At 31.8% G+C, this 20,274-nt stretch overlaps 1 protein-coding gene across 1 annotated transcript in view; it reads left to right on the top strand.

Moving 5' to 3' along the window:
• The window catches only part of LOC134690365 (uncharacterized), a 41,572-nt gene extending 25,606 nt beyond the window's left edge, over positions 1 to 15,966 (top strand). The window contains exons 9-15 of the mRNA XM_063550335.1: positions 329 to 498; positions 850 to 1,021; positions 2,744 to 2,857; positions 5,870 to 6,110; positions 8,131 to 8,326; positions 12,357 to 12,496; positions 14,902 to 15,966. Coding sequence (XP_063406405.1) covers positions 329 to 498; positions 850 to 1,021; positions 2,744 to 2,857; positions 5,870 to 6,110; positions 8,131 to 8,326; positions 12,357 to 12,496; positions 14,902 to 15,237 — 1,369 coding nt within the window. The 3' untranslated portion in view covers positions 15,238 to 15,966. The remainder of the gene's footprint in view (positions 1 to 328; positions 499 to 849; positions 1,022 to 2,743; positions 2,858 to 5,869; positions 6,111 to 8,130; positions 8,327 to 12,356; positions 12,497 to 14,901) is intronic.
• Positions 15,967 to 20,274: the final 4,308 nt, after the last annotated feature.

Below are 20,274 nucleotides of genomic sequence, written 5' to 3' on the forward strand. Positions count from 1 at the left end.
CTTAATTTGGGTTAAATGAAACACTAAAACATTTCGAGATTGAGAAGAGTAGTCATATGTTGTATAATGATTATAGATCAACATTAACACAATTTTCTATTTGTTATACACCCACTCTTAAGCTTAGGGTCTATATTGTTATAATATAAATTAGATCTATCATGAAAAAATATCAAATACAGTATTGAAACATAGGTTCCTATAAGACATAGAAGTTACAAGTAATTATAAAAAATATTTGAACTTTTATTCCTATACCATAATACATGTATAATGTTTTTAGAATGACTTATTGAGTATAAATGTTATAACAAATATTTTTTTAAAGCTTGGAACGACAAAAATATTATAAACATATCCAAAAGGCAAAGAAGCATCCAGACAAATACCTGAGCATCATCATTGATGGGATGGACCAAAGCAAGACAGAAATACCGCACTACATGTATGTCAGTTCAATGGTTAGCTGTCTTTGGAAATTGCGTGTTCATTTGGCAGGTATGATATACATTCATAAAGTCAAAATTAAAGTAAAACCATACAGTTGACATTGAATTAAATGTTTTTAAAGAATGTAAATAAAAATCATGAACATAAGACAGTTGGTCAATGTCCAAAAACTTATCATTGAAAGACTAAATATTGGAAAAGTTATTTTTATGATGTGTCAAATCACTATTTTATATAGCCAATCAAAATTTAAAACAGAATTTTAACTTATTTTTCCTTGATTTACAGACCCCCTGGCTCTTATGTGGAAAAATGTGTAATGTTGGTTGGTGGAAAATATTAATTATGTATCTTTTCTTGCATCATCTTGTTTAAAATAGTTATGTATGTACATTTTAGGAGCAATTGTGCATGGTGTTGGGATATATGGTTTTTTTGATTACATGCAGTACCAACATGGAAGTGCCCTTACTATTCACGTTTTGATAAATATATTGTGGATGTTAAAAGAAAAGTTACCAGCCACACTGTATATGCAAATGGATAATTGTGGTAGAGAGAATAAGAATCGGTAAGATCTATTTGTTTTGTTCATGTACATCTAACACAATATATTTAAATATATGATTTTTAAGGTGGTACCCAACATTTTCACTAAAATTAATTTGGCTCTTTAAATTTTCATAAAATTTTGACAAAGTATTTACTTTGACCTATTAACAAAAATATCAAAATTTCAAAAAATTTGAACCAACCAAATTGTCAGAAAAATTACACTGGTTACATAGCAGTTTGACAAACACTAATTTTGATCATTGAGAAACTAAATAACCCCCTAAAAACACAACATAATTAAAACATTTAGCTGATATTACAGAGTTATCTCCCTGTAGTGTTAGGTTCCACCTTAAGTTTTACTTTTATTGTCAATTTCAATTTGAGTTTAAAGTATCATTTAAGGGAAAGCACCTCTGAAAGAATCATTATTTTTATTTGTTCTGGGTTTTAGGAAGTCAAAATCTGGTCAATAGTCTGGTGATGTTGAGTGGTCAGGTTAGGAAAAGGAGAACATAGTTTGTGTAATGAACTGCTCCTACAGTTTTTAACTTAAAACCCTTAAAAAGATAATTACAGGAAGTTTGTATATATATTGAAGTTGTGTACCTGCTATTTTGGTATCATTTGAAGATCTTTTGACCATACCAGTATTCCAGACTTGGGAGCTTAGTCATTTCTCATTAAATTGGAGGTAACAAATTTTGCATAATCAATTGTTCATACAGGTTTCTTTTGGTCTCACAACTTTAAAACTAATTTTGAATAATGATAAGGGGTTATTATTTTGAGACTTATATGGAATGACTTGCTTAAAATTTTGCTACTGTTTGGAAATTAACTGAACTTGGTCTCAATCATTATCTAGTACTATGTATTTTGATTTGAACTGTATTTTACAAGATTAACAAACCACATTAGATATATGTGAGTGACACAGGCTCTTTGAAGCCTCTGATAAGTTTATTCTCCTATACCACAATTTTAGAAAGATAAGAAGATTTGCTATTGCATCAAATGTTGCAAATATTTCTGTACTTAAAGGGTTAAAAACTTTCTAATCTTAAAATGGTAGGCCATTTAAGACTTGCTGATCTTGTGCGATATTTATGATTTTTAAACTGTCAAAAGCAAGGAAGTATTGTTTGACACAAGATAGATTATTAGATCTTGTTTATCTATGAATTTTGTCAGAACAAGATTAAAGTTGATAATTTTTTTGTAATGATCACAAGAAAGTTGTGTTTTTTATATGAACATCCTCATGAAACCTTTATTTTATGAATTGACAAGAATAAAGCATTAAAATTTCACATCATTTAAATTGGTGAGAATAAATTTGTCACTTTGAAGGTCAATACGGAATAGAAGCCTTTTTTGTTCTTTTACCATATTTGCATTCAAAGAATATAAAATAGCGCTTTAATCTGAACACTTGAGAAGAGTTGGTGGAAATGATTGTTAAAAACAACACCATGCCATATTGATAATGTAAACCTCAACAGCATCATTGGAAAATTACAATAACCAGATGATCATTGGTCATTTTCACACAATTGTTTTTTCTCACTTTTACTGTAGGATTAGTAACTAAATCTTGTTTTCAAGAGTTAATTTGAACCTTATTAGCAAAGATAGATTGCTCTTCAAATTTTCATTCACGTATATAAATAAATTGAGGCTTTGCCCTCAGTTTGCATCTATTGTCTATATTGACAACACAAAATTTTAATTGCAGGTATCTGTTTGCCTTTCTGGGATTGTTGGTGGAGCTAAAAGTCTTCAAAAAAATAAAGGTTTCATTTTTACCAGTTGGCCACACACATGAAGATATTGATCAAGTTTTTTCAAGGTATTAACCAGCATGTTGATTGCTGAAGCATTTGTATATATTGTATGTTTACCATGGATCAAATCTCTTTTCAGCATAGTTAAGCAACTTTTACATTGAGTCATTCGGTACCCTAAAACTGTGACTCACAGTCATCAATTTTAATCATGAATCTTATGGAAAAATATACAAGTTTATTCTCTGTTTAAGGCAAGAAAATGTGGAAACTCAGTTTATTATTAGATTATCATTGATCATCTCAACAAGATTTGTTTTTTGGATTGAGACGGGACGCCGAAAGCAAGAAAAGCAATCAAGTTGAGATGACCAAGGATAATCTGTTTATCCCTATTCTACCTAAGACAATTTTGTCAATTTCATAAACAACTCCACGTCCTTCCTTAGTTTCTAGCAATTATTTTCCATCTCGAGCAAGTATCATGATATGAAAAATTATCATAAAATAAAGATCAAAGGAAAAATGCACAAAATATAATAAAGGTCTAGGTGACAGTGACTTACGGAAAGATTATAACAACAGGGTATAAGATATTACAAACTAGTCAAAAACATCATGTTTATTTATGCAGACAGTTATACTTTTAGATATTTCTCATCCAATCTATTATGGTAATATTCTAAACAAAGCACAAAAATGTCAAGATTCACCTAAGAAATCTAACAAAACCTTTAAATATACCTTTTAAGAAGGGATATAGCTATGATAATATTGTAAGGTCACCTAAGACACATTTTGGTTCTAGTACTGATTCACTTATAGGACTTTTGCAACAGAAATAAACACATTTATTCTAAACAAGTAGTTAATATGATAGGGGTGAATAATTATACCAGGTATGCTCTTCTCATTTATTTTATGATGGTATGATACCAAACCCCTCATGGCATGGATTGTGCTCAATATTCGTATGATGAAGACATAATATTTCAATCAGTTTAATTGAGGTCTGGAGTTGGCATGTTCATTACTGCTAATAGTCCTTTATTAATTTATATATCAATGTCATTTTGTGTAAGTTTCTTTTGTTACCTATTTTGACATTGGACTCAGACTTCTTAAAAACTTGGTTTTTTGCTGTGTATTTTTTTTTTTTTCTATATTGATTAGAGGTTGAGGGAAAATGTTGAAATCTAAAAAAAAAAACATGTTCAACCCTGTTTTTTTTTGCGCTTTTTACAAGTCAGGAGTCTCTAGCCTATGTTAGTCTTATATGAATTTTAATTTTAGTTTCTTTTAAATATTTCGAGTTGAGAATTACGTCTAATTGAACTGGTAAACATTTTTTTATTAGTAGTCAGTCTTTGGGTGCAGATATATCTTGCTGTGTTTAAGACTTAAGTAGATGGACCTTAGCTGTTTTCTGCTCTTTTGTCATGTCATTGTCTCTTTAACAAATTCCACATTTCCATTCTCAATTTTATATGGCAAAAATATGTTAAGCTGAATAAGGGTAAGTAAAAAATAATCAACCTAATATATATTTTTTTCTGATATTAGGGTAAAAACCACTACTGTAAATTCAGAAATTATTGCGAGGTTTTTATTATTGCGATAAATGCGATACAGTTGTAACCGCAATAATTAAAACTCGCATTTTGAAATATTTTATATGAATTAAACAGGATTTTTCTCAAAATCGTAAAAATTAAAATCGCATTTAAGTCTAAAATGACAAAATCGCAATAATAAATGCACGCAATAATATCTGAACTTACAGTATTTAATGTTACAAAGATAGAGTAAGAAAAACACATGTCTGACAACAGAATTATTGAACCTTTATTTAATCCTTTGTCGCCTTATTAACTTGTTATTAAACAAACTAGTAAACACCCTGGTGTCAATGTGATTATGAGTAATTTTTGTATTACCAGAGTCTTATATATAACATGCCAATGTATTAATTAGCTCAATTGATATAAAATGTTTTCATGCCCTACCTATATTATAGGGGCATTATGTATTCGGGTCTGTGCATTACTGTCTTTCTGTCTGTCCCGGATAATGTAGAACTTTATGGTTAACAGCTGTTTATCATGATCATGAGGATATTTAAGAAGACTGTGTAGAAGACATGCTTTATAAAATTATTCCATGACAGATATTTTTCAAAGCATATTATTATGATAGTGCCTAATGATAAATTAATGATTTTTAACCGGATTTATATGACAAAAATGTCGTTTATTGATTTGGGGATGTATGGCGGGCGGGCGGCAATCAAATGTTGTCAGTGCAACAACTCATGAATCATTCAACCAAACCTTTAAAATTTTAATATGTTGTTTCTGACAACTAAACGAAGGTCAAGTTCAATAATGGCGATTTTGACTTTTACCGTTCAGGAGTTGTGGTTCTTGAAAGATTGAAAAATGGAGTTTCCAGTTGTGTCTGTGCATTTACGCATAATCTGTTCTACCAAAGCTTCCAAAATTTTATTATGTTGTTACTGATGATAAAATAGAGGTCAAGTTCAATAATGATGATTTTGACTTTTACCGTTCAGGAGTTATGGTTCGTGAAAGATTGAAAAATGGTGTTTCCAGTCGTGTCTGTGCATTTTCTAATGAACCATTCAACCATAGCTTTTGAAATTTTTACATGTTGTTACTGATGATAAAATAGAGGTCAAGTTCAATAATGACAATTTTGACTTTTACCGTTCAGGAGTTATGGTTCTTTTATGATCGTAAAATGGCGTTTCCATTCACGTTGTTGCATTTACTCATGAACCATTCAATCTAAGCTTTTCAAACTTTAATATGTTGATACTGATGACAAAATGAAGGTCAAATTTGATATTGACAATTTTCACTTTCACCATTCATCAGTACAGGTTCTTGTGATATTGCCAGGACACAAATAAGTGTTAATAAATCCGGTTTGCTGTCGTTGTGACAGCCTCTTGTGTAAAAATGATTTAAAGACAGTAGATTTGATATTTTTACAGAGTAATTAATAAATTTAAATTATTTATAAAATTGATGTAAATCTAACTACTTCAATTGTAGGTTTTCACATTGGCTTACAGACCACTCTGCACTGACATTGCCATCACTCATCAAGGGTTTTGAAAAGTGTACCACACCATCACCGACTGGTATAATCACTGAAGATGTATTTAATGTTACTGAGTGGATTGCTCCTCACATTTCGTCTATTTCTGGACATTCAAAACCACATGCCTTCAAATTTGAATCTGATGAAAATGGAAGAGCAATGCTGTTTACAAAGGCATATGCCAATGATAAGGTAAAGATGATCAAGTTCCTGTATATAAAACTAGGAAAACTTTCTAGTCGTACTAATTACCTTTCTCAACATAATAAAGTGAGAAATTATGTTGATGCTCGAGTTTTAGTGTGCACCTGTTGTCAAAAGAAAACATCAACAACATCATAGGCAAAATCTAAATAAAATAACCAATTGGTAATCTTTGCAAGATGTTTTTTTTTTATATAGAGCTTTGCATTTGATTATAGTATTAACAAAACATTAGCATCAACTCAATATCATTGCTCCTTGTACCTATCACATATGGAGAACAGTGGCGAATCCAGGGGGCTGGGGTTGAAAAACCCCTTTCCTTTTTAGCTCACCAGCTTTTCTCATCACTTGGAGTCCGGCGTCATCTGTCGTCAGTAGCTTTTACAAAAATCTTCTCCTCTGAAATTACTGGGCCAAATTAAACCAAACTTGGTCACAATCATCATTGGAGTATTTAGTTTAAAAAATGTGTGGCGTGACCCGCCAACCAACCAAGATGGCCATCACAGCTAAAAATAGAACATAGGGATAAAACACAGCTTTCCTCTTATAACTTAAAAACCAAACCATTTAGAGCAAATCTGACTGTGATTTTATTGTTTATCAGGTCAAAATCTATCTGCCCTGAAATTTTCAGATTGTTCAGACAACACGTTGTTAGGTTGCTGCCCCTGAATTGATAATTTTAAGGAAATCTTGCCGTTTATTTTTTTATTAATTTGAATATTATTATATATAGAGATAAACTGTAAACAGCAATAATGTACAGCAAAGTAAGACCTTAAAATTGGTCAACATGACCAAAATGGTCAATTGACCCTAAAGGAGTTATTGTCCTTTATACTCAATTTTTAACAATTTTCATAAAATTTGTAAATTTTTACTAACATTTTCCACCAAAACTACTGGGCCAAGTTTATTATAGAAAGAGATAATTGTAAGCAGCAAGAATGTTCAGGTTGCTGCCCCTGAATTTTGCTGTTTTTTGTTATTATCTTGAATATTATTATAGATAGAGATAAACTGTAAACAGCAATAATGTACAGCAAAGTAAAACCTAAAAATAAGTCAACATGACCAAAATGGTCAATTGACCCCTAAGAAATAATAATTGCCCTTCATAGTCAATTTTAACAATTTTCTCATAAAATTTGTAGATTTGCACTCACATTTAACACTCAAACTACTGTGCCAAGATCATTATAGATAGAGATTATTGTAAGCAGCAAGAATGTTAAGTAAAGTAAGATCTACAAACACATCACCATCAAAGAAACACAATTATGTCATGAATTTATCTGTGTCCATTGTTCAAAATGCACATTGACCAAGGTGAGCAACACTTTAGAGCCTCTAGTTTGTGAATGAGCAATGCATTTGAATAGGAGTTTACAGTTTGAACCCCCCCCCCCTCCCCCTTTCTTTTACTGGTGCATAAACCTCCTCATAACATCAGTCTTCACAATGAAGTGCAAAATCTACAGGCCCAGAGCTCAATTTTTGAAAATGTTTAGTTAGATTCTGTTGGCCTGTAGATATGATTTTTACCTACCTGGGTTGCAACTCAGCGTGAAGACTAACATTGGTAAAAAATTAAATGCTACGACGGCTAATCTTAGAATTTTATTATTTAGTACAAAAACTGAAAGCTTCAGAACAACACAATGCAATATAAACAACAAACAGATATCTATACTAATCCTTGTAACTACCCTATTTTTTGCTGTTAATGAAACTTTGTCATGATCTTTTACCATATTTAAATTCCATTGTGCCTCTTCCATTTTATATTTTTATCAGAATAAATTTGTTGATTGCCTTAACAAAACATCGATTTTGCTGGGAATTTGCCTTCGATTTAAATGGGAATTCATGGTACATGTATATGTATTGGACAGTATTATTATTTCTAATAATTGTGATAAAGATATGTTTTATACTAGCAGAAAATAATCAAAGCATTATATCACAGTGCCTTTAATGCTTTATAACATTGTATCTTCAGAATTGGGACCATTGTGAAGGTACAGAAAAATACCTTCTAAAATCAAGACCATCTGGACAGCCAAATATTATAGAGCCTAACTTTGAAAAAGTTGACCTAGTTAAACTAGAAAATGACATTGAAAAGGCTTTTAAATATTTTAAAAGTGAAGACATAGTTTGGTGGAGGCAACTTTTCCTATCTGCAAACAGTACTGGTATGTGTAATCTTGATTTTAATGATAATCCTTTTTACCTTTTCATGAGATCTGTATCTTTTGACATGATTAATGAGTGATTATTAAAAAGAGTAGTCTGTTTACTTATCAATTTTGTTTTCACTAAGTTATTATTAACAAATTCTGTAGTTGACCATATAATACTATCAGATTATTACATGGCATTTTTCATATCGCATGTAGTATCAGCCCTAGGTTTAATATCAGCCCAAGAGCCGCATGGCTCGAGGGCTGATATTGACCAAGGGCTGATAATACATGCGATATGAAAAATGACATGTTATGATCTTTTTATCATATGCTTCAACAGTAAAGAAAAATAACAGATTAATGTATTGATCCTTTTACCATGTTTACGTGGTTCCTGAAGTTTAAAGTTACGGTAAAAACGTTCACGGACGTTGGACCCAAAATTTGATACATTAAATATGAAATTTTTCTATCATATGCCTCAACAGAGAGAGAAAAAAACCACAACAGTTACATATAAACGAATTGACAAAAAATTATTCAACAATATACATAATTGTGAACATTGTTTGGAAAAATTAATTTTCTTTAAAGAAACTTTCTAAAAGAGGGACGAAAGATACCAAAGGGACAGTCAAACTCGTAAATCTAAAACAAACTGACAACGCCATGGCTAAAAATGAAAAAGACAAACAGAAAAACAATAGTACACATGACACAACATAGAAAACTAAAGAATAAACAACACGAACCCCACCAAAAATTAGGGTTCTAAATTATGTTTCACAAAAAATTGAAAACATTTATTTAATAATTTGTTTGTTTTTTTTTAATTATTTTTATTATTTTAAACGATATAATTTCCATTATAATTGTTTTATTTACTACTTTGTAATGTTTTTAACTGAAAATGTACCATTGGTATTTTCCGAAATTGGCCGAGTATCACCGGAATGCCATGTGATAACGTTACGGAAAGGCATGTGATAACAATCGAAGCATGTGATAAACTTTTCATATCAGCCCGCTAAGCACCAATTCGAAAAATATGAAATTTACGTCCAATTTAATGCTATTATCATATGGTAAAATTTATATGTTATTTAGTCTAAGTATATGATAATGTCTTATATTAGATTATAACTGAACATGTAACAGTCCTTGTGATACACAATTTTATAGACACAGTGACCAAATGAATTCATTTTATGCAACAGCTTATCTACCTTGTTATAGTGGTATGGGAGTCTAAAATAATTTGTTCATACTTTGTAAAAAAGTAGTATCTCTTGATACATGTTCAAAAATACTATAAAGTTACAAAAAGAAGCTTTTAAGGTGGTATGGGAGCCTAAAATAAAAATGATAGAATTTGTTCATACTTTGTCAGAATGTAGTATCTATTGATACATGTTCAAAAATATTATAAAAATGATAGGTCACCGCGCATTTTCTCAAGCTACAGGTTGTGACAAAATGACAAATTTTGTATGGATTATACAGGAAAAACCAATATTTTGTGATTAGAAACTAAACGAAATGATAGAATTGTAAAATAAATTAGGAAAAGATAGCTTTCAGCTTACCCCAGGAGTGGATTACCTTAGCCGTATTTGGCACAACTTTTTGGAATTTTGGATCCTCAATGCTCTTCAACTTTGTATTCATTTGGCTTTTTAACTATTTCGATCTGAGCGTCACTGATGAGTCTTATGTAGACGAAACGCGCGTCTGGCGTATAAAATTATAATTCTGGTACTTTTGATAACTATTTACACCACTGGGTCGATGCCACTGCTGGTGGACGTTTCGTCCCCGAGGGTATCACCAGCCCAGTAGTCAGCACTTCGGTGTTGACATGAACATCAATTATATGGTCATTTTTATAAATTTTCTGTTTACAAAACTTTGAATTTTTCGAAAAACTAAGGATTTTCTTACCCCAGGAGTGGATTACCTTAGCCGTATTTGGCACAACTTTTTGGAATTTTGGATCCTCAATGCTCTTCAACTTTGTATTCATTTGGCTTTTTAACTATTTCGATCTGAGCGTCACTGATGAGTCTTATGTAGACGAAACGCGCGTCTGGCGTATAAAATTATAATCCTGGTACTTTTGATAACTATTTACACCACTGGGTCGATGCCACTGCTGGTGGACGTTTCGTCCCCGAGGGTATCACCAGCCCAGTAGTCAGCACTTCGGTGTTGACATGAACATCAATTATATGGTCATTTTTATAAATTTTCTGTTTACAAAACTTTGAATTTTTCGAAAAACTAAGGATTTTCTTACCCCAGGAGTGGATTACCTTAGCCGTATTTGGCACAACTTTTTGGAATTTTGGATCCTCAATGCTCTTCAACTTTGTATTCATTTGGCTTTTTAACTATTTCGATCTGAGCGTCACTGATGAGTCTTATGTAGACGAAACGCGCGTCTGGCGTATAAAATTATAATCCTGGTACTTTTGATAACTATTTACACCACTAGGTCGATGCCACTGCTGGTGGACGTTTCGTCCCCGAGGGTATCACCAGCCCAGTAGTCAGCACTTCGGTGTTGACATGAACATCAATTATATGGTCATTTTTATAAATTTTCTGTTTACAAAACTTTGAATTTTTCGAAAAACTAAGGATTTTCTTACCCCAGGAGTGGATTACCTTAGCCGTATTTGGCACAACTTTTTGGAATTTTGGATCCTCAATGCTCTTCAACTTTGTATTCATTTGGCTTTTTAACTATTTCGATCTGAGCGTCACTGATGAGTCTTATGTAGACGAAACGCGCGTCTGGCGTATAAAATTATAATCCTGGTACTTTTGATAACTATAATCAGACAATGCTTTGAGAATATCAAAAGAAAAGATAGGGTCACCGTGCGTTTTTTCAGGCTTAAAGACAAAATAGAAAAATTTCATGTAGAGTCCTTCAGAAAATGCACTGTTTTAGAGTTACCTCCCCTTAAAATGTAAACTTGAAAGTATTCAAAAATAACCAAAAATAATATACACTTGTAAAAATATTAATATTTCTAAGTTACATTCTTATAAATTGGTTCTTTTAAATGAAAATTCACATAAATATCTGCATTCTTCCTGCATCAAATTTTGCTAACTTAATAGAAAATATGGACCTTAGATTCTCTGTTTTTTACAATCCAAGATGGCGAAAGACACCCATACCACCTTTATACTTATAATTACATTTTTTAGCTATGATCATGAAAACACGAATTTTATAAATTTTGTATTTTATTCACTTGTGCACTTTATTGTGGGACCACGTGCTATCATGAATGAAAAGTTTTATTGAGTGATGCAATTGCTTACGGAATAACACGTGATGTGCAGTTAACCAATCAAAATAAAGTATTAAAATGAAACATACATCTTATGTAATTATATAGTGTTAAAATAATAGGTTATGTTTTACAAATATTAAAAAAAGTAGAATCTACTACACTGGTGACATTGTTGTGATTTTCTGTTCTTCATATATTCTTTGTCCAAAAGCTTCGAATTTTGACCCTTGACAAAAAAAAATCATTGCATGCGCAGGAAACCTAAAAGTCTGGCTAACATGTTTAACCCAGCCACATTATGTATGTCATGCCTGTCCCAATTCAGGAGCTGTCAGTTTAGTGGTTGTCGTCACATTTTTTTTTTTTTTTTAAATTGTTTTACATTGTCAATTTGAGGCATAATTTATAGCTGAATAATATGGTATGTGCTTTGCTCATTGTGGAAAGCCTTATGGTGACCTAGACTTGTTAATTCTTGTCTCATTGGCAATTGTACCACATCTTCTTTTTTAATAAAGCAAAGGAAATATATGATTTCATTACCACTTATCTAAAATAAAGAGTAAATACTTTCCAATTCATTGGAAATTTATGATGGCCATTAGCTTCATGTTTAAGCAAAATGATGTCATAGCAATTCACTGCTCTGTGAAGCATAAACTGCCTTTTGGTAAAAAAAAAGATTAATTAATACTGACAAATAGTTAATAACATTTAAAAAATAATTTCAGAAACAGCAGGAGATTTGCCATTCAGACTTTATGAAATTATTGAAGCTAAGCAGAATACCAATGCAACATTACCAGTTAATCTTGACACACCAAATACGGAAGTCTTTGATTTCCTGGAAGAAGAGGAAGTATATGCACCAGTATGTATTTGTTTTGTAATTATTATTATACTCCAACTTTTAAAAAGTTGTGGTAAACTGTTTAACCTCTGTCAGTCCCATGTATATTTTCTTTGTTTTTTTCTCAGGAACTGCTTAACAAGAATTTCCAAAATTTGGTTTCAGGGTTTATATAAGTCAGCTATACTGTGTGATGTGTTTTCAGATTTATCACTTAACAATTTCCTGTTTTCCAAACACTGGTATTATTAAGTCTCCCAAACAAAGTTTGGAGACTTATTGGTTTTGCTCAGTTCTTATTATTTTTATTATTATTCTTCTTCTTCTTCTTCTTCCGCCGCTTTAAAAAAAGAACTTGTCCGCAGCGTTTCTCCAAAACCGCTTGTCAGATTGACCTAGGGGGTCACCCCACCCCCTCTAGGTTGGCAACTTGTAAACGGTCCAGATCCCCACCCCTAAACCAAATATATTCTTGTAGGGGACAATAAAACAAATTAAATGAAATAAAATGGAAGTCCCTAGGGGGTCACCCCACCCCCTCTAGGTTGAAAACTTGTAAACCGTCCAGATCCCCACCCCTAAACCATATATATTCTTGTAGGGGACAATAAAACAAATCAATTGCAATAAAAGGGAAGTCCCTAGGGGGTCACCCCAACCCTTCTCGTTTGAAAATGGTCCAGATCCCCACCCCTAAACCATATATATTCTTGTATGGGACAATAAAACAAATCACATGAAATTAGATGGAAGTTCCTGGGGGTCACCCCCACCCCGTTCAATTTGAGAATGTACTATTATCTTGTAAACAGTCCAGATCCCCACTCCTAAACCATATGTTATCTTGTAGGGGACAATAAAACAAATCAAATGAAATATAGGTAAAGTCCCTGGGGGTCACCACCACCCCCTCCTGCTTGTAAATGGTGGAGATCCCTACTTGTAAGCCATATATATTCTTGTATGGGACAAAAAATCAAATCAAATGAACATGGGACCACATGAATGGGGAGTTATCAGAGCTTTGTTTGTGAGACTTCATAACAGCATCCTGTTACAATTACTTCTTGTTTTACACAGGGTAGCCATGTTGAAAACTTACATCACATTTTTCTATAGAAATAGCTACTATACAAGGATTTCTGAAATTTGGTTTCAGGGTTTATATATATATAAGTTAGATATACTGTTTGATGCATTTTCAGAATTATTACTCAATAAATTTCTGTTGACAAAATACTTTAAGGTACCATTCTTGTCAGATTTTTTAAAAACTTATTCTAAAATTTAACATCAGTTCTATCTGTGACAAATTCTATGAGGGTGGATGACCAACTTTCTTTTAAAGAGTTATGCCCTTGGAAATATTGAATTTAAGTATATTGGCCTCTGTAGTGCCCTAACTTGTACAAATCTTCCCAGATTTTCACAAAACTTATACTATAGGTAGATATCAGGAATATGTTGGAAAAGTTCTATAATTAAGAAATGATTGATGCAAGCTATACTTTTATTGTAGTTTTAACAGGGTTAGGCATTATACTCATGATTATTATTGCCTGAGCCATAGTGAGGGCTAAAATAACACAAATATAATGCCTACCCATTTTAAAACTACAATAAAGTATAGCTCGCATTAATTATTACAATTCTGAATAGGACAATTAAGGTAAGTATAAGTGTAAAAGCATTTGTGTAGGCAATTCCATGAACCTCCCTTTTTTTTTTTGTAAAGAAGTAAATGGCTGGCACTGTGATTAGTGATTAGTACTATCATATTCACCATTTAAGAGTTTGAAAGTTTAGGAAATATATTAAGTGCATGCTGATTTGATAAAATTCATTATTCTGAAGAATTCAATATTATGTATGTGAAAGAAGCACGTCATATTAGACCAGTGGACAATCCCATCCTTTTTTCAAGAGTTATGCCTCTTAGAAAAATTAGATTTATGAAAAGTGCTATGACAGGGCTACCAAAAAAGTGTTTTTATCAAGAATATTGTCCTTCAACCTTGGATAGATAAAATATGTGCACCATGGGGGACATACCACAACTCTGTTGTTTTATTTTTATTTTTTAGTAAAACTAATTTCTAGCTTGATGTGGTATGATTGCCAATGAGATTTCCCCACCAGAGAATAATTGACAGATGCTAGCAACTATTGTTCACTGCACTCCTTCAATAATGATCAGATTCAACAATATAAAAAGCTCAAAAATCTAACAATAAAACATAAATTTGTTTAAGAAAATATTGATATCATTTAAAAAAGAGAAAACAAAACATATGTTTGCTAATAAAGGCTTGCTCATGGTCACTCAGACAGTTTAATTTGCACTATATATGGGAGGAACATGTATTATAATATGGCCTCTTGTTTACAAAAGGTTCTTTAATTTATCAAAATAAAACTTTTTGCAGATTATACTTGGAAAGAAAACAAAGACAGCTAATAGCCCACTGAAAGTAGATGATTTTGGCGTTTTTGATGTACCAACATATGCTGGCAAGTGGCCACAAATTGGTAAAGTTGTGGAATTTGTTGGGGACAAATTAAAGGTGCAGTGGTACAAAGGTTCAAAAACCACAATTTGGAATCCTTGTACAATTCCAGTCAAGGGTCAGAAAGGTGAAAGACAACCATGGACTGAACTAGTTTCAAAAACAGATGTAAAGCTGTCTGGTTTCCAGTTAACTGCATCTTGTTTTTTACCAAAGCATGTAAAAGACTTTATTGATGGATATGATTTTAATTAAATGAAATTCTGTGTTGTCAAAGATCATGTATATTTTATTTTAAGAATTGAATGAAAGGAAGAGATATACTAATGACTCTTTTTGGCCATTAACAATGAATATTTTTTCCCCAAAAAAATTGGTTTAGCATAAATATTGATATCAAATATGTCAGGAGCCTCTGGCCTTTGTTAGTCTTGTATTATTTTAATTTTAGTTTCTTGTGTACAATTTGGAAATTAGTATGGCGTTCATTATCACTGAACCAGTATATATTTGTTTAGGGGCCAGCTGAAGGACGCCTTCAGGTGCGGGAATTTCTCGCTACATTGAAGACCTGTTGGTAACCTTCTGCTGTTGTTTTTTTATTTGGTCGGGTTGTTGTCTCTTTGACACATTCCCCATTTCCATTCTCAATTTTAAAATTTGACCTAGAATTTATTTGAATGTAATGATGGTTTTCCAAAAGTGTTAAATTAGGGAAATTGTTTTATTGATATTTTTGTATTTGACAAATGAAATGTATTCAAAAACTGAAAAAAAACCCATAAGAATGGAAATTGTATTATGAAATATGCTAAAAAAAATGTAACAAATTAACTTTTTATGACTTAATAAGTTTTTATATTTAAATGCTTGAAAATTTATGATTGATATTGAAAAAATACAACATCATTTTATTTGTTGGTAGATACTTATAGATTTAGTATTTTTGTTTTTTAAACTCAATGCATTTTTTCATTGTCATGTTATCCAAGGGTGATAATTGGTTTTAAGTAATATACTACTGCCTGTACGAACTGTGACGCCCGTATATGACACGGAAACCAGGCGTAAAAATCACACTTTATCCTGGCGGCATTGCAGTGTTTACAAAATGCATGTCCAGGCGTCAACCAGGCGTCAACCTGGCGTAAATTAGGCGTAACTCAGGCGTAAACCAAGCGTAAAATTAGGCGTAATATTTAAATGAGTACGCCTGGTTCAAAAAAAAATAGGCGTAATATGCAAATGAGTACGCCTGGCAATAAATAAACCAGGCGTAATATCCTTACATAATACTACACTTATTTTAGTTCTGTGTATTAACCTAGCTGTGTACTTTTGTGTATTTGATACAAACTTCTGTACTGTTGCTTTTATTTCTTATTGTTTGACAAAAAACTTGAAATATTAACCATTGAAGAAGCTAATATAGAAATAAATACATTTTATGCAGACAATGGCTCAAATAAGTTTGAATAAGAATTATGACAATTATTTTTTCTTGAAATAAAAGTAGCATTTTAACTAAGTTGTTTTTGAAAATAATTGTCTTTAGAACTAAAATATAAATGATAATACTGCAATTTAACTTAAAGTAAAAGGTTTTAATGTAATTGTCCAAGGATATTTAAGGCTTTGGGATTTCAAAAATTTTGATAGAACATAATACTTTATAACTTAGTTATACTCACATTATTATTATCTACCATGTATTACTACATTCCTTTTATTTCACAACTTTCATTAATCTATTTGATTCAGTATTTCCAATTTCAGATTCTTCCAAAAAGAACAAAACAAGCAAATTATCCCTGAATTTATGAAGCTGCCATGTGTCCAACTCTTGCAAACTAAAAGCAATGAGCCAAATTTTGAAAAAAAAATCCCATGATCCTTTATACAAAGCATTATGGGTATTTTTATTTACGCCCGTAAGAAAATTTACGCCTTGCTTATTTCAATTTACGCCCGTAAGAAAACTTACGCCTTACTTATTTCAATTTACGCCAGGTTTACTGCTTTTTTCTACGCCCGTAAGGACTACAAATTTACGTTTCCTGCTCCCTTACGCTTGGATCTAGACACGTAACTACCACTTACGCCTGGTTTACGCCTTATTTCCAGGCGTAATACGCCTTATAATTTCGTACGGGTGCAACTGTTTGTCAATGCAACTTCTCTGAAATCACACAATACTCAACAGAAGTTCTCTGTTGACTACTTTTGGTTTATCAGAATGCTCACAAAGGTTCCTTTTATGCACCACTTACAATAGTCTCCAGGGAGGGGGCACTTCCTGTATACAAGGTGATAAGACAAAGCTGCAAAAAGCAATTTTTTCAAGTTTAAAAACAAGTGAATAGGTCAGGTAAACTATCAGAAATTAATAACTCTTTGTCTCATCTTTCTTGGTGTTATTATCTGTGTTTTTTAATCAACCAATATACCATTTTTCTCTCTTTTGACATTTTAGTTTTCTATACTGTTACATTACACATCAAATGAAGCCCAAAAATTATGAAAAAAAGGTAACATTTGACTAAAACAATTTATGAAAAGGAACACATTTTTAAAAATATCAATTATTAAGCTTTGGGTAACAGCCAGACTCTAGAGTCACCCCTATCGATTAAGTATTGGATCCCCCCTCACATTGATAGTAGAGGACATTATGTTTTACAGTTTGTTTGTCTGGTTTTTTGTTCAACCATTCTTTTGTCAGTTGTCCCTCTTCAGGTTAAAATTTGTGGTTAAAGTAGTTTTTGGATGAAGTTGAAATGACCAATCAACTTGAAACTAATTCACATTATCCCTAGACTATGGTTTGATCTATTTATTAATTTTAATGCCAATTAGAATTTTGATCCAATTTCATGGTTCACTGAACACATAAACTGATAATCTCAGTTGTGAGTCCATATACTATGGACAAATTCCTGTGTTGCTGTTTTTTTTTCTTTCTTTTGTACCCAGGTGTAGTTAAATGATACATCATGTCAACACAGTCAAAATTACTTAACTGCAAATAGTGAAAATTTATGTAAAACTTAAGAAATGAGTTAAAACCAAGTTAAAATAAGAAGATTTTCAAATTATAAGTGTTTTATTCCTGTTTGCTCAAAAATGACAACAATAGCCAAAAACACACAAAAAAGCATTGAAGGCATTGATTTTGTTATATTCATGAACAACATTATGGATAAAGATGTAGTATCTTACTATTAAAATAAACGCTTGATTTCCTGAGGATATATTGCTATTCAATTTTAAGTAATATACCAATTACAAGTTCTGTGATATTTGGGTTAATTTCAAAACAATCATTAAATTTTTCTGTTAGTGTTTTAAGATAGAAACACAGTGTAGTATGATATTATACAGGCTATTAATATGAGTTTGCTTTGATATAAGATTTTATTTTTACTACAAATTATATATAACAAAACAAATCGTTTTTAGCTCACCTGGCCTAAAAGGCAAAGTGAGCTTTTCTCATCACTTTGCGTCCAGCGTCTGTCGTCGTTAACTTTTACCAAAATCTTCTCTTCTAAAAAACTACTGGGCCAAATTAAACCAAACTTGGCCACAATCATCATTGGGGTATCTAGTTTATAAAATGTGTCCGGTGACCCAGGCAACCAACCAAGATTGCCACCATGTTTAAAAATAGAACATAGGGGGTAAAATGCAGTTTTTGGCTTATAACTCAAAAACCAAAGCATTTAGAGCAAATCTGAGATGGAATAATATTATTTATCAGGTCAAGATCTATCTGCCCTGAAATTTTCAGATTAATCAGACATCCCATTGTTGGGTTACTGCCCCTGAATTGTTAATTTTAAGTTAATTTTGCTGGTTTTTTTTTTTTATTTTGAATATTAGAGATTAACTGTTAAAAGCATTAATGTTCAGAAGAATAAGATCTACAAATAAGTCAACTAACCAAAATTGTCAATTGACCCCTTAAGGAAATTTTGCCCTTTATAGTAAATTTTTAACATTTTTCATAAATTTTTGTAAATTTTTAGAAAATATTTTCCACTGTGATTACTGGACCAAGTTCATTATAGGTAGAGATAATTGTAGCAACAACAATGATCAGTAAATCTACATACTCCTCACCATTACCAAAACACTATTTTGTTAAGAATTTATCTGTGTCCATTGTTTAATATGCAAATAGACCAAGGTGAGCGACACAGGCTCTTGAGAGCCTCTAGTTTTTTTAATATAATATTCTAGTAACTTCAGACACCCTTTATAATTACAAAGTTCCTCAGCACTAAGTTTTCATTAAACTTAGCCACAATCATTACAAGTGTATCTAGCTAAAAAAAATGTGTCTGATATATGTGCAGAGTTGTATAGATTTTTTATATATTTTTTTAATGTGAAGCGCTTAGAGTAATTTGTGTTATTATATAATGCCCTCTATAAATATTGTATTTATTTATCATTATTATTATTTTGAAGTTGAAATTTCCAAAATGGCTGTCGTTACCATGGAAACAGCAAAAATGTCCAACATTTCAAAATGCTCCAAACTTAATAAAACTTTACCCTTAGGATTATTTGCATGTGCAGATGCACTCTTTGACTTTGGAAATTTCAAAATGGCTGCCCCTCGCCTGGCAATAGGGGGACAGGGGTGCCATCCGTTATTGCTGATATTACAAATCTAGTTCTTCCTCTTCTTCTTTTTCTGCCACTTTTAAAATAAACTTCTCTGCAGCGTTTCTCCAAAACTGCTTGTCGGATTTACTTAGGGTTTCATAGAGTGGTAGACTAATATGTCTAGGTGTGCCAACAATCTTTCGTTTAACCATTGTTTATCCATTGAGGTCTATTAAGGCGTATTTTTGGGGGTAGAAAGGAGGGAGGGGTTTACTATAGAACCCTATGGAATTTTATTTTCGAAAATTTTTAAATGAATTTAACTTGAAAACTGTAAGTGATAGATACATGCAGTCTTCAGAATGATTAAAGGAAATTCAATTTCAGAATATGCTTTTATCTTTTAAACGGTCCAGATCCTAACCCATAAACCATATACATTTTTAAATGGGACAATAAAAAAAATCAGATGAAATTAAAGGGAAGTTCCTAGGAGGTCACCCCACCCCCTCTTGTTTGAAAAGTTGTAAACATTCAACATCCCCACCCATAAACCATATATATTCTTGTAGGGGACAATAAAACAAATCAAATGAAATTAAAGGGAAGTTCCTGGGGGTCACCCCTACCCCGTTCAATTTGAGAATGTGCTATTATTTTGTAAACGGTCCAGATCCC

The sequence above is a fragment of the Mytilus trossulus genome, chromosome 11 (assembly GCF_036588685.1).
Source record: "Mytilus trossulus isolate FHL-02 chromosome 11, PNRI_Mtr1.1.1.hap1, whole genome shotgun sequence".
Taxonomy (NCBI): domain Eukaryota; kingdom Metazoa; phylum Mollusca; class Bivalvia; order Mytilida; family Mytilidae; genus Mytilus; species Mytilus trossulus.